A 12978-nucleotide genomic window follows, 5' to 3' on the forward strand; every position below is an offset into this window, starting at 1 on the left:
CATTAGGAAGGCTTTGGCACTGAGAGCACAGTGAAGACCAGGAGTGGACTCTCTGCCGCACTGAGCATCTCAATGGTCAGTCTCACACACATAAGCAGGGTTTTCTCTTGGAAAGAGGGAGCAGGAGGAAGAATGAGGTACAGAGTAAGCAAGAGCGAGAGATGAGCAAGTGTCTGTGTGCTTATATGTCTGTTTGTGTTTGTGTCCATGATGGTGCGGAGAGAGACAATGGCAACTGATGGCCAGTATTTGTGCTGCCAAACCCAATAGGCAGACGACTGTAATTGCCTTTCTAATCTGGGCTGTGGAGAGGCCATGTGTAATGATGGCAACTCGGTGAATACACCTGTCCTCCACTCGCTGATGGATGCTTGCTGCACCCCCCTTATACAGCCGCTGTCAATTTACCATTTCAATGTTTGGACCCAAGGAAACGTTCGGAAAAGTGGAGAAAATATGTCAGCTCTTGACACCTGGCTGCCTCAGTCGAGACATTGTGTGAATACCAATCAGCGAGTGTATGAGAGTGAAATGAGTGTCTGCTGTCATTGTCTCTGTGGAGATCATTTCTGCTGCTCCTTTGGTGCCGAACAGCATTGCCAAGACTTATCTGTGAATGACCAGTGTTCATTATCCCATGCTAATTACACCAATGTTTATTTATTACTTACCCGAAAAGCTATGCATAACGCTTTGCAGCTCTACGTGTTGGTTGCAATGGCTGAAGAGGCTATTCATCCATCCTTATGCAATGATTCATTCGTACATTATTTCCTATGTACAGTAGAATTGGTTTGAAGCAATTATCAATATTTTTAAATTAACAGTGGATCAAATGACTACATGTGCATTAGAAGGGTGTCCCTCATAAAGGCTAAATCACAAGTAATTATCACCCAACTTCCTCTCAGCTCTATGGAGCATTTTATCGTCTTTCAACTGATTGTTTCTGATTTTATTGGAGCATCTAGAACAGTCAGACGGTCCCTTCAGGTGTTGGCGAAGACCAAAACAGAGCTAAATAGGTAATGAATTTTGGACTGCAATTTATCAGATGGCCAGAAACACAACACCAGATGATTAATAGCTCCATGTCCGCTGGATTTATAAATATGCCACTGTTTGCCAACACATTTGCTGTTTTAACGAATAAAGTGTTGGTGTTGTGTTTACAGCTTGTTTACACTGCCCCCAAGGTGCCAAACAAATGAAGTTATTCCAGGTATTTAGACTATTTTTTAATTTGGAAAAAGGTTTCCAAAAACACAGTTCAATAAGAGAGGATACTCAGACATTGAGTTTTACTTCCTCCTGGACATTCACGCTCACAGTGCGTAACCAGGGGTCAGCAATGAGCCCAATTTACAGTTATTATATTACTCATTTTGAATTGAGAATGGGGTTTAGCATAACCTTAGAATCCGGGCTTCATGTTGAGCTTTTCCTTGTTTCTAATATTTTGAATCTACAATTTACATCCAGATTTTCAAACCATTGTTCCAGGATACTTTTCGACAAATCTTATGAACAAAATAAATAAAACAGTTGCAGAGTTGAGATGTCAGTAGGATTGGCACCTCTCACCCAGACAGAAATGGGGTTAAAATAACTATAGCTGGACTCACTTTCGTTTTCTGGAGATTGCTAGAGATTTCATCACTATAAAACTTCATTGTGGCTTGACTTCATTCCAGCTGCAGCATTGTTTGGGCAGAATGACAGTGCTTCGAAAATCATCAGGGAAGCATGACACGGTTTCATCATTGTTGAGAAGATTTTCACTCCTCGACTCGCTGGCTGTAAACTATTTTTGGAGCAATACTACAAAATAGTCTTGGAGTCCTCTGATGGCTTAGACTTGCACGAAGATACATGAACACACAAATACGCACACACAGCACTCTAGGAGCCGGTGCACTTTGCCAGGTTTGCTAATTAAACAAATTTACTTGGCTAGCATGTTTGATGAGGAACCAGACTGCATGGTCCAACCTGCTAGTTCTCCTGCTTTCCATACTTGGAACACACACACACACACACACACACACACAGACACACACACACACACACACACACACACACACACACACACATACACACACACAAAGAGAGAGAGAGAGAGACACACACACACACATATACTCAAGAAAACCCACAAATGTGTCCAGCATTTTGGCACTTTGCACTTCTTTTATTATTCATTGTTCCTTTCAGCCAAGGCTCTTAGTGTCCGTTAAACAATGGCAAAATATTTATTGGGTCATATTTTGTAACATGGACAGCAATAATGCTATATCACCTTTGGGAGAGTTCTGTTGTAAATGCTGTGAAATATCTAACGCTGTGCTGAGATTGAGTAGCAGCATGAGGAGGCGGGCAGAGAAGTTAAAAGCCGTGGAGACTGATGGTAATGATGGTGATGGTGATAAGAATTATGAATGTTGTAATGCGGTGGCGAAATTCATCCTTGTGATGAGAATGCGATGATGAACATTATGTTGAAAATGTGACAAGGATGATGATAACACTGTATTGCTGATGAGAATGGCAATGCTGACGATGATGGTGATGGTATCTTGGAAGGGTAATGTGTTGTTTAGGCAGATGTAGAGTAGATAGAATGTGTTTATAGTAAGATTAGTAGGTGGGTACTATTAGTTTCTTATTCAGTGATTTATAGCCTGTTTCCACTGCAAGAACCTTTCCAAGGGCCCAGGAACTATTCCAGAAACCGTACTTCCATTTTGATTGCAGGAACCGTGGACTAAATTGAGTTATTCTGCCGTAGTCCCTGGTGACAAAACAGAGCCTGCTGTGAGACTGGCCCAGGAACCATCAGGTCAGAGTTTACAGTGCTGAACGTCACTGATTGGACAAATCTAAAACTCAAGGCTGCTACAATTTCGGCACAGCTTCATTCAAACAGTAAGCAAGTACAAGGTGCCACTAGGATCCATACGAGAGCGAGGGTCATTTATGGATGTGAAAGACAAAGGTAGGTGGCCAGGTTTCCGACTAGTCCAAAAAGGGCACGATAAAGAGAGAGTGTGCGCGAACTACCTGAGACCACAAGCGAATGAGAGAGCAAGTGAAGATAGCAAGAACAACAAAGAAGTAAAGCCAGGAGACAGTTACCTAAGATTAGCATATAGACTGGAAACAGGGAGAAACCGCTAGACTGTCTCTGTTCATAGTTACAAAAATAATTAATCCGTAATGTTGGCCAGAGTCAGTGGTCAGTCTACCCGGAGTCTTGTGGTCACCGAGAGGTTGCCAGGAAACAAGAGTGGACTGCAGAAAATCTGGCCAAGATTACAGATTAAACCAAGGACATATAACGTGTTGAAAAGTTATGCCTTTTAGAAATAGTCCCGCCTAAAAAACCCTCATATTGTCCAACTGCTCAGCTATATTTCCTTTTGTGGCAATTATTTAATGATTTGTTATTTATATGCAGTGGAGAAGCAAACAAGGATGCACAAAGGGGACTTTCAGTTCCTTGTTTAGATCCTGAGTTTAGTTCTTGTGCTCACCGAGTACCCGTTGGTCAAAAAGAGCTATTATTGATCATTTTCTTTGACTGCTATGGTCACCAAGTGCATTTGCTTGTCAGCTCTTCATTGCATTGTTCATTGTTTGCCATTTCTTGATTGCATTCAACTTCCTCACTGTTGCCCTCCATGATGGTTTTACTTAAGGTACATGCTCTGATCGTCTAGTCCAAGCTGTTAGCCATTGCCGCTGCTAATGTCCGCATGGTTCTTCCATACAAGCTGTGTATGTGGCTGAGACTCAGCTTCATTGCCATTGCAACTTGGATGCTCATTCGCTCCCCCCCTCTCCATGCCTTCCGCGCAACCTTTCCCCCAGTCGACCATTTCCTCTTACCCCGCCTGCTGACTTTCTAGAGCCCCATATCAGTCCCTCCTCTGTTTTTCTCTTTCTTAGTTCCCCCAAACCTGACAGTCCCTCGGGGCAAGTCCCCCCTGGTGACCCGCGAGGGTGACACAGTGGAGCTGGAGTGCCTTGTTTCAGGGAAGCCAAAACCAATCATCCTGTGGTCGAGAGCCGACAAGGAGGTGCCCATGCCGGATGGCAGCATGCAGATGGAGAGTTACGACGGTGTGCTGCGTATTGTTAATGTGTCCAGGGAGATGACGGGCTCGTACCGCTGCCAGACCAGCCAGTATAATGGGTTCAATGTGAAACCTCGGGAGGCTGTGGTGGAGCTGATCGTACAATGTGAGTAGACAGACTGTGGGTCTACAGTATGTATGTGTATCTATATGTGTGTATATATGCATGTTGCAGTGCTGTGGCGGTGATATGTTTTTTTCCCTACTTATTTAGGTATGGTGCGTCAATTGTCGATGTGATGTATTTTCTATGTACGTATTGTAATTAATCTTTGTGTTCTGGTCCAGTGTGACCAAAACTGAACTGATTCCTCCATTTCTCTTCTTCCATGCCCATCCAATTTCCTTCTGAACGCTGTAAAATGAGTCCAGTCCCCTGGTGCCTTCAGTCAGGTTTGAGAGGAAACAGCTCTGACTCCACCTCTTACACTGAGGGGAGGACTTTATCTGCGCAGTGTGAACTGTGCAGAACTAATGTTAACTGAGGCACAAAGCTCTAGTTACTGATGTCCAAACTTATTAGGGTCTCTCTGCGTGTTTGTTTGTGTGTGTGTGTGTGTGTGTGTGTGTGTGTGTGTGTGTCCATGCTCAAGTCGAAGAAGACCCAAAGAGTGTGTGTGCCATATCCCTGGGGCCTAAGACTCCCTACCACTGTCGCTCATTGTGAAACCCCTTCACTTCCTTAAAATGTCACATTCAAAGATGGCTTAACGGCTAATTAGCGAGCGGCTAATTTATTCTCCACTACTATTCATTCTGTATTCATTTATGGAGATTTGAATGGAATATTTCGAATGAACGTTAGGGATTCAAAGCGTTTTCACTCATTCAAGGGCTGGGGATGTTTCTCCCTGCCGGGAAAAAAAAGAACAGAAGATGGATAGGAAGGAAATTAAAGCGATCTATGTAGGGTGCTACCATTCTCTGGCAATTGATTATAGGAAATAGAAAAACTGAGTCTCATAGCCACGGTCCCATTGTTTTCCTCATGGCCTACTTAGTTAATCCATACATTCTTCTGTCTCAACTAACCCTAATCTAGAAAGAACCTGTGCAGCAGTATGTCACTCTTAAACTACTCTGACATGAATGGCAATTAACATGCTCCATGCTGACTGCCATGTTTGAAATTCCGGCCCCCATGGGAACTGCCAAAAGTTTTTCCTCAATACTTTTATTGTACTCTCTTTGCTATGGCGTTCACGTTTCAGCTTAGCTGTTACTGATTATGCTGTGTTAAGAGTATTAATGAAGTTTTGATGTGCTTTGAAGAAGACTGTGTTATACTTTTGGTTGAATTGATTATGATTATGCAGTGATGACAGCCAATATCAAAGGTTAGTGGCTTTGCTACGCACCAGTGCTGATACCAAAATGTAAACAAAGGATTGGACTCTTAGATGCCCTTCATTAATTAGCTACACTCGGTGGATCAGCTGCTTCATGCAAAGAGGGTGTGGTATGATAGAGACTAATTGTTGAATGCAAATTTAAAAGAAGATTGGCGTTAATTGTTTTTTTGTATTTAAAATGCTGCTGTTTGTTCACACTGCGTCCTCATTCCTCCATATGAAGAACTAACACACATCTACATACCATCCTGCCAAAAGGAGTTAAAGTATTGATGATACTACGTTCCCTTCTTTCCCCTCTCAGCACAGAGAGCAGTTTACTGCCACAAGCAGCAATAGGTCACAGTGAACTTGCCTACTGTTTGGAAAGCAGCAGGAGCACACACTGTATTCTGTGAACCATTTCTTTTCTCAGGGCTGCACATTTAGAGCAGAGAAAAAGCAAATAACCACTAACTGTCCAGAAGCTTTTTGGACCACAGCTACAATTACTCAGCATTCATAAAAAATAGAATGTTCTGTCTGTTTCCGCCCCCCCCCCCCCCCTCCCCCTGCATTTGCAGCAACATCATGTTCTACTCCTTCATCTGCAAATCAGTAACCAGAAAGAAAACAAAAAGATGACACCAACAGCCCAAAATAGATTACAGAATACAGATTTAGTAGTATGTTCTCATAGAAGATTAAGAGCATATTAAATGTTTTTCAGACTTAATGAAAAGTAGAAGTATTATAGTACATATAACTAAAAAAAAAATGCAATTATTCTATCTTGTCAGGCATGAGGCATAAATGCTGTATTAATTCATTGTTTATTGTTTGCAAGACGTCATGTTAAAATAAGAAAATGAACCCCCAATTTCCTAAACCCCTCAGGATGTTCCAGCACCATCTGCCATCTGTCATTTTAGCCGGCGTGCCAATGTCCACCAGGCATGTGACCAAAGTTTCTCACTTGTGGCTCTTCTCTCTGCTTTGCTATTTTTAGGAACTGGATCTATTTTCTCTCGAGCAGCTTGCACCTGTGAAGTGTGAAATGCATTGAGTGTACAAAAGATGCTTATTAGGTTATTACTAATTCACAAAAGACCGCTAAAGCATCTGATTATTTAAATTACTTATCAACAAGAATGAAAGAATCACACAACTGTGTAATTTATTATATATTTGACTGATAATGTAAATTGGAACAATTAGCTTGATACACTGTCATGGATAACTGGACTGTGTGTAAAAGTGTTACAATATGTCTGTGCACTTTGTTTTTTCAATGAAGAAATATTGTATTGACATGGCCACAAAAAAAAAGACAAATACAAACACATTCTGACTCGTCACCGTGACATGACCAGCTGATCCCGGCGCTGTGTGGGAGGAGAACTGATCTAATTAGTCATGCTATGTAAATAAAGTAAAAAGTAAAAAGTCTCTCGTTTTCTTCCAGCTCTGGCAGACCTTCATGCTGTATTTCATATTATAAAACGGCTCAGATATTTAATAAAATGTAGGCACATGCTGCACAACGCAATACATTTCCACTGCTGGTGTTGAAAGGAAGTTAAAAGGCAAAATAACAGGATACAACAAAACTATTTATTCTGGTTTGTATATCACATTACCGCCCAAAGTCTGTTCTGAAGGAGAAGGAACGCTACAGTCTCCTGCTCATATACACTATTCATGAAATACAGATACAAAGTTAAGACGAGACGCTGTGCTGTATTACAGAAATTGAAACCAGTAAAAATCAGCCCCAAATATGTCAATGTTACCACGTTGAACATAAACAAGCTGCAAACGTGTATTCAGTGAGTGTTCAACACAGAAGTGTCGGCAACCAACTAAATCAATGAATATTGGAAATATGACGGAGGCTTGGTGCAACTGGGACTCGTCCACATCCAGAGGACATCTGGGTAAAAGAACACGAGTAGAGGAGAAGGTAAGTCAATATATCCCTTACAAAGTCCTCCTCAGAGATCAAGAGCATTCATAAAGATGAGAATACAGATAAGATGTTAAAAATAAGAATGACAAGAACAAGTAAAATAAATGTAGAACTGCAGAGTATATTGAATCACGAAATGCACCGTTGTCTGGTATAACAGATGTGTCAATGAAGGAGAGGAGGAAAAGGACCTTCAGACTCTAAAGTCAGGTGGCCTTAACTATCCACTGAATGTACAATGAATACTAAAATAAATCTAATCCCAGTGTTTTATATTCATTACATACTTCCATGGCCCAGTTCAATCCAAAGAGACATAGTGAATGCTGAAAAACAAACCTTTAGCTGTTGCAAAGGCGTAACTCCTACGAAGGTCCACCAGCTGAATGACCCCGTCTTAGACTGGATGTCAATGTCACCTCCAATCACACCCTACTACTGCACCCTGCTCCTCCCACTCACCCCCCACCCCTGTCTCAGTGACAGTGGACAGAGGTCACTTACCTGGAGTGACTGTTGTTAGTGACACTGTATGGAGAAGACATGCCTCAGGAGGTGCGGTGGGGGGGTGAAGTCTGTGCTCAGATGCATTAGCTTTGGCATATGGTTCCATTATATGATGACACACAGACGGTAAGCACATCCATGCATTCCCGATAAATCCGCCTCTTCCTTTCAACACAATCTTTTCTGAGAACGCAATTATTTCATATTATGTGGTATTATTTTAATATACCACCTCTCTTGCGCTACAGTTCTTGATGTCGTTCGGCACTTTCATCTGTTCGCCATCATCTTCAGAGCCGAACACCTCATGAAGAGAGTTATTTTGTATTGATAAATCAATCATCCTGCCATGTTCTCACTTCAGATCCAGTTCTGCTCCTCGTCAGACTCTTGTTACTTATTAACACTTTGCTTCAAAGCGCAAGTTTAAAAAGTCCGTACTCGAGCTGTTGGATTGCTTCGACACAATTTTAGTGTATCGGGGAAATGTGTCCAGCACGTGTACACATCAACTGTTGACTCTGTTGCGTTTGTCAAATACACAGACCTTTGCTCGTCTTTCTCAGCTTGAGAATTCACTTTATTAGCACACTCTGGCCCTGCTTTTGTTGTTTGCTCAGTACGCTCTGTCGGTATGCCCCCCCTCCCTTCTTTCTGTTGGCCTGTCTCATGGTGTGTAAGCACAAGCCAATCCCCCTGAGATGCTTTTCTCGCCTGCATTTCCAGGTCCCAGCGTGAGCCACCCGCCTTTGGTGGTGAGCCATGTGCAAAGCCACGTTTAGTAACTTGATCAAGGGACCGAGGTACAGTCCTCTGAAGCAAAGAGCATTAAAGGCGTGAAGGAACGACTCTGGCAAGTCAACAGCTTTGATATGTAAAAACCTGCATCTGTTGGCTGGCGGAGGCGAAGCCAGGAGGAGAGGTAGAGGGAAAGGAAGACGTCTGCCTCCAGACTCGTCGCTCTAATAGAATTGCAAACGCCAAATCCCAAGCTGTGACACCCTAATGTTCTTAGTCAAACTGACTTGGCATGGTCCAGGGGCTTGAGAGAGTGAAGAAACAGAGAGAAATAGAGGGAAGAAGGAGGTATAGAGTGGTCTCCTGTCCTAGATACCACTGTCTGTCAGAGTGAGAGTTATCGAGCTCTACTCCAGCCCAGATGCACAGGTTTCTTTTATCCAGGCTTCCCTTCTGTTCCTCCTCACCTCGCCCATGACACCTGCCTGATGCAACCGTGCAATCGTCCCCCTAAGCGAGCAACTCGCTATCTGACATACATCAAAAAGACACACTGGGCTAAAGAGCTACTGTCTTGGCAAAAGTAATGAGCAGAATTACACGATTATTGTTTTTAATTAATTTCCCTTTCTGCATCAGGAAGGCCTGCAATGCTGGCCCCTGAGGCCCACTCTAATGTGAATCACATTAGAGCGATTCACATTAGCCTAACGCCAGCAAATTAATCTTTCGCATTACAGCAGGGCTCACTCACCGCATTTGGGGGATGAAATTTTAATAACCCTTTTTTATGGAACAATATTGAATTGATCAGCCGCATCAAATCCACAGCAGAAAAGGTCAGCGAGTATGTAGGTTGTAAACAGAATCCTGCACACGGCTTAGACAGAATAATTCATAACTTGGTCAATGACTGAGCTAAACCTATTAGCGAATCACCAGGCCTCTGCTCGCACTGAAGAGTCTACATTGATTATCATTAATTGTATATTTAAGTTCATAAATTATCCCTAAGTTTTAATAACAATATGGTAATGCAGACGGTGCTTAAGTTCATTGCATCTGTAGCATGAGGGAAGGAGGGCGCGTTGATGCGGAGCAGCGGCTCCCTACATTATTCAACACAGGGATTCATTATAAATCAGTTGAATCAGAGTTATCATTTCATATTCTGTATATATGTATCAGTTTGACTTCCTAATGAATGTATTTTTTTCTCCTGTATTAAGGCTTGATATTAGAGAACGTTATTCTACAAAGGTTTTTCTCCAACAAGATGCTTTTTCTTCCAATACAATTACAAGACTTTTGTTTCTTTCATGCTCCCACGTGCAGCTGCTGAAGGCTGTTGTTTTGGAAAACGTGACACACAGTATTTCTTTAATGGAGCGCTGGTGTGTCCAACATGTGTCAACAGACAGGGAATACATGGGTGTATCAGCAAGGAGCACCAATGTCACACCAGTCACCCGGTGGTGGTGCAATGTAACTAAGTACATTTACTCGAGTACCTACTTGACTATGTGTGTGAATCCCTTCAACAAGCAATGCTTAGTTGGGGGTCATCCTTAAGTCTATGAGTTTTTAGAGTGATTCCCCCTCTAAACTTCTCAGAGGGCTTCATTTAAATAACAGTCTGAGGCACAGAGAGGTAGAATGATCTAATATCTCACTTAGAAGCAAAGATTTAATCCAAAATCCAAACACTGAATAGAAATGTGGGTGTCAGAACATAGTTTGTTTCTTCTTTCCTACCCCATTATTATCATTGCACAACCCCCAGATTTATCTTATGGCCCATTTGAGAAGGTACAACCCCTAAGTTGGGAACCTCTGGACCAAACTACCCAAAAGTATATAGTAGTTCAAACCAGCTCAACCTAAACAAGCTACACCTTATGTGCACCTAGGCTGTCGCACACAGTTTGGTAGAGTCTCCTGTCTTGGGCTTTCCTGTCAAACTGTTTCCATTTCAGCCGCCCTGCTTGATGTTAGTCTCGAGGTTCCTTTGCCAGGTTTTCTTGGCCCAGTTTTTCTTTATTGTCTTTGAGTTTCTGCCTGCTGATGCTGGCATTGGGCTCCACCTTAACCAGCTAACTGCTATTGACTCACAGTGTTGCATCATATTAACAATCTACAGCTATAATGTATGGGCTAAATTCTCAAATAGGTGCCAGGGCCTTTATTTACCTCAGTGGCGGAGATAAGCCAGGCCTTTGTTTATACTAGAGACATGACTTTATTTCTAATTTCCTCCTGTTCCCCAGTAAATGCAAACGCAACACTTCCTCCGTGTTTACCGTGTCGTCTTAATACATTTAGCATAATGTCCGTTTACACTGCGCTAAATCCATCAGTGTCGTGTGGCATTCCACTTCACCCTTTTCCTTAAACGATGTTGAGCTACCATGAATGAAACATTTTCTCAAGAACTTTCACTTTAAAAGTTGTGCAAGCCTTCTTTTTGTAGGTGAGCTTTTAATGTAAAAAGGTTTTGTTGACGGTAGCCTAACATCGATCGGAAAGTACAGCAAAGAAGAAACAAGTGCAATTAATTGCAGTGTGAAAACATTATTTCAGATTCGCGGAGTATTGATTGTAACATGACTCTACTTCTACTGATGGAAGTGCTGTGGTGAACTTACCATGTGAGCTGTTGGAGTAGGCTACAGTTTAGAAAAGTTTACCCGGGCTGTATTAGTTGCCGACCTTTATTTGTTTGTCCGGCCATTATTTCAATACAAGCTTTTATATGAGCATTTACATCAGCAATACATTACGCACTTCACTGAGTACTTCAAGTACATTTTGCTAAAAATAGTTCCATAGTTATATTTAAGGTTTTGAATGTAGGACTTTAACATGGAGTATTTTCATATTGTTGTATTGGTACCCTCTCATAAATCAAAGGTCTGAGCACTGAGCCATGAGGGAAAACATTGTGCTGCTTTCAGGAGAAAAAAGATAGGAAAAAAACAACTCAGACCAAATGAACATCTAACCATATAGGAGCAATGCAGTCCTACATACACACTTCACATACACAGTCTGTACAGTACAATCTTCTCTTGCAGGCTTGCCCAAAGGAGTTCCGTGTCCTTCTCTTGATGCACTCCCCCGAAGCGCATGGAAGGAAAATGAAACCCGTTCTGACTGAAGTTGAAGTTTATTGAAAAGCAGTCAAGCGGTACTTCTGAAATGCAGTTGCACACATGCGCACAAAAATCACCTCAGCCTGAGAAACACACATGCATATTTCCCTCATGTATACCCGGGTATTTGTTCTGTCCTCCTCCCTGTAGATGGCGGCCTGTATGGACCGTGGGGGGGAAAAAACCTGCGTGCTCCTAAATGTTGTTTTTCTCCATATTACTGTCAAAGTATCCACCGGTGACTGATGATGGATTACATCTCAGCCAGTGCACAGGCTTTTCTCCCTCTCTGTGACTTACAGCAACTCTGAGCCCTCGCTGGTACACTAACCAGGGCGAGCGTTGCTCAGGGAATATCACACAGGACCTTTTCACTCCTTTCTCCTCATGTTTGCTGGGCAGCTGTTTCACAGGAGATGCACAGGGGGAGATGAGGCATGCGCCCTTGTTTAACGGATGTTTCGCTTATATAAGAGATTTTTTTTATTCTTTTTATTTTCAATTTAATCCAGACCTAAACCCTGTTTTCATTTGTCTTTCTGTGTCAATGGAAATGCACTTACTGCAATTTGGTCTAGTGCCACTCAGGGAGGCTGTGGAGCTGGGCTGTGATTCACCGCCGCACACAAACCTACAATTTTAATGTGATAAGTAGAGATTCAGAGCCTTCTTTTGGAGTCAGACAAGCCATTGGGTGTGGGTAAAAGCCCAGGCAAGGCTCATTTGAAGGACGAACTGATTGCTGTTTATTTTACCGGAGATGAAAGCCACTTTGCTCTCCACCTTGTCAACAGCATCAGGTGAAGGAGGCAAAAAAAAAAAAAAAATTCTTTCAATCCAAATGTCTTGCAATATTTGTGTTTACTTTTTCTGTCATCCCATGTGTTATGATTTATTATGTATCACTTGTGTCATTAATCACTGTAGCTGCTGTGAGAATTCTAGGTTTTCCGTGTGTGTTGCGTGATAACTAGCGTCAAGGGAAAGAAAGTAAAATCACACCTTTGCATACAGCATGGTTTTTTTCACAGTCCACATTTCCCAGTGCACCTGACTGGCCTGGAGGTCCTGCGCTGCTCTACGGCCTGGGCTGAGGTCATAATGTGCAACAGAAAAAAACTAAACAAAAGTTAGCTACTTTAAAA

At 42.3% G+C, this 12978-nt stretch overlaps 1 protein-coding gene across 1 annotated transcript in view; it reads left to right on the forward strand.

Moving 5' to 3' along the window:
- LOC115028845 (MAM domain-containing glycosylphosphatidylinositol anchor protein 2) overlaps window positions 1-12978 on the forward strand; it is a 158925-nt gene that overhangs the window by 105375 nt on the left and 40572 nt on the right. The window contains exon 9 of the mRNA XM_029462716.1: window positions 3949-4242. Within this exon, the coding sequence (XP_029318576.1) occupies window positions 3949-4242 (294 nt within the window). The remainder of the gene's footprint in view (window positions 1-3948; window positions 4243-12978) is intronic.

This window comes from Cottoperca gobio, chromosome 24, assembly GCF_900634415.1.
Source record: "Cottoperca gobio chromosome 24, fCotGob3.1, whole genome shotgun sequence".
Taxonomy (NCBI): Eukaryota; Metazoa; Chordata; class Actinopteri; order Perciformes; family Bovichtidae; genus Cottoperca; species Cottoperca gobio.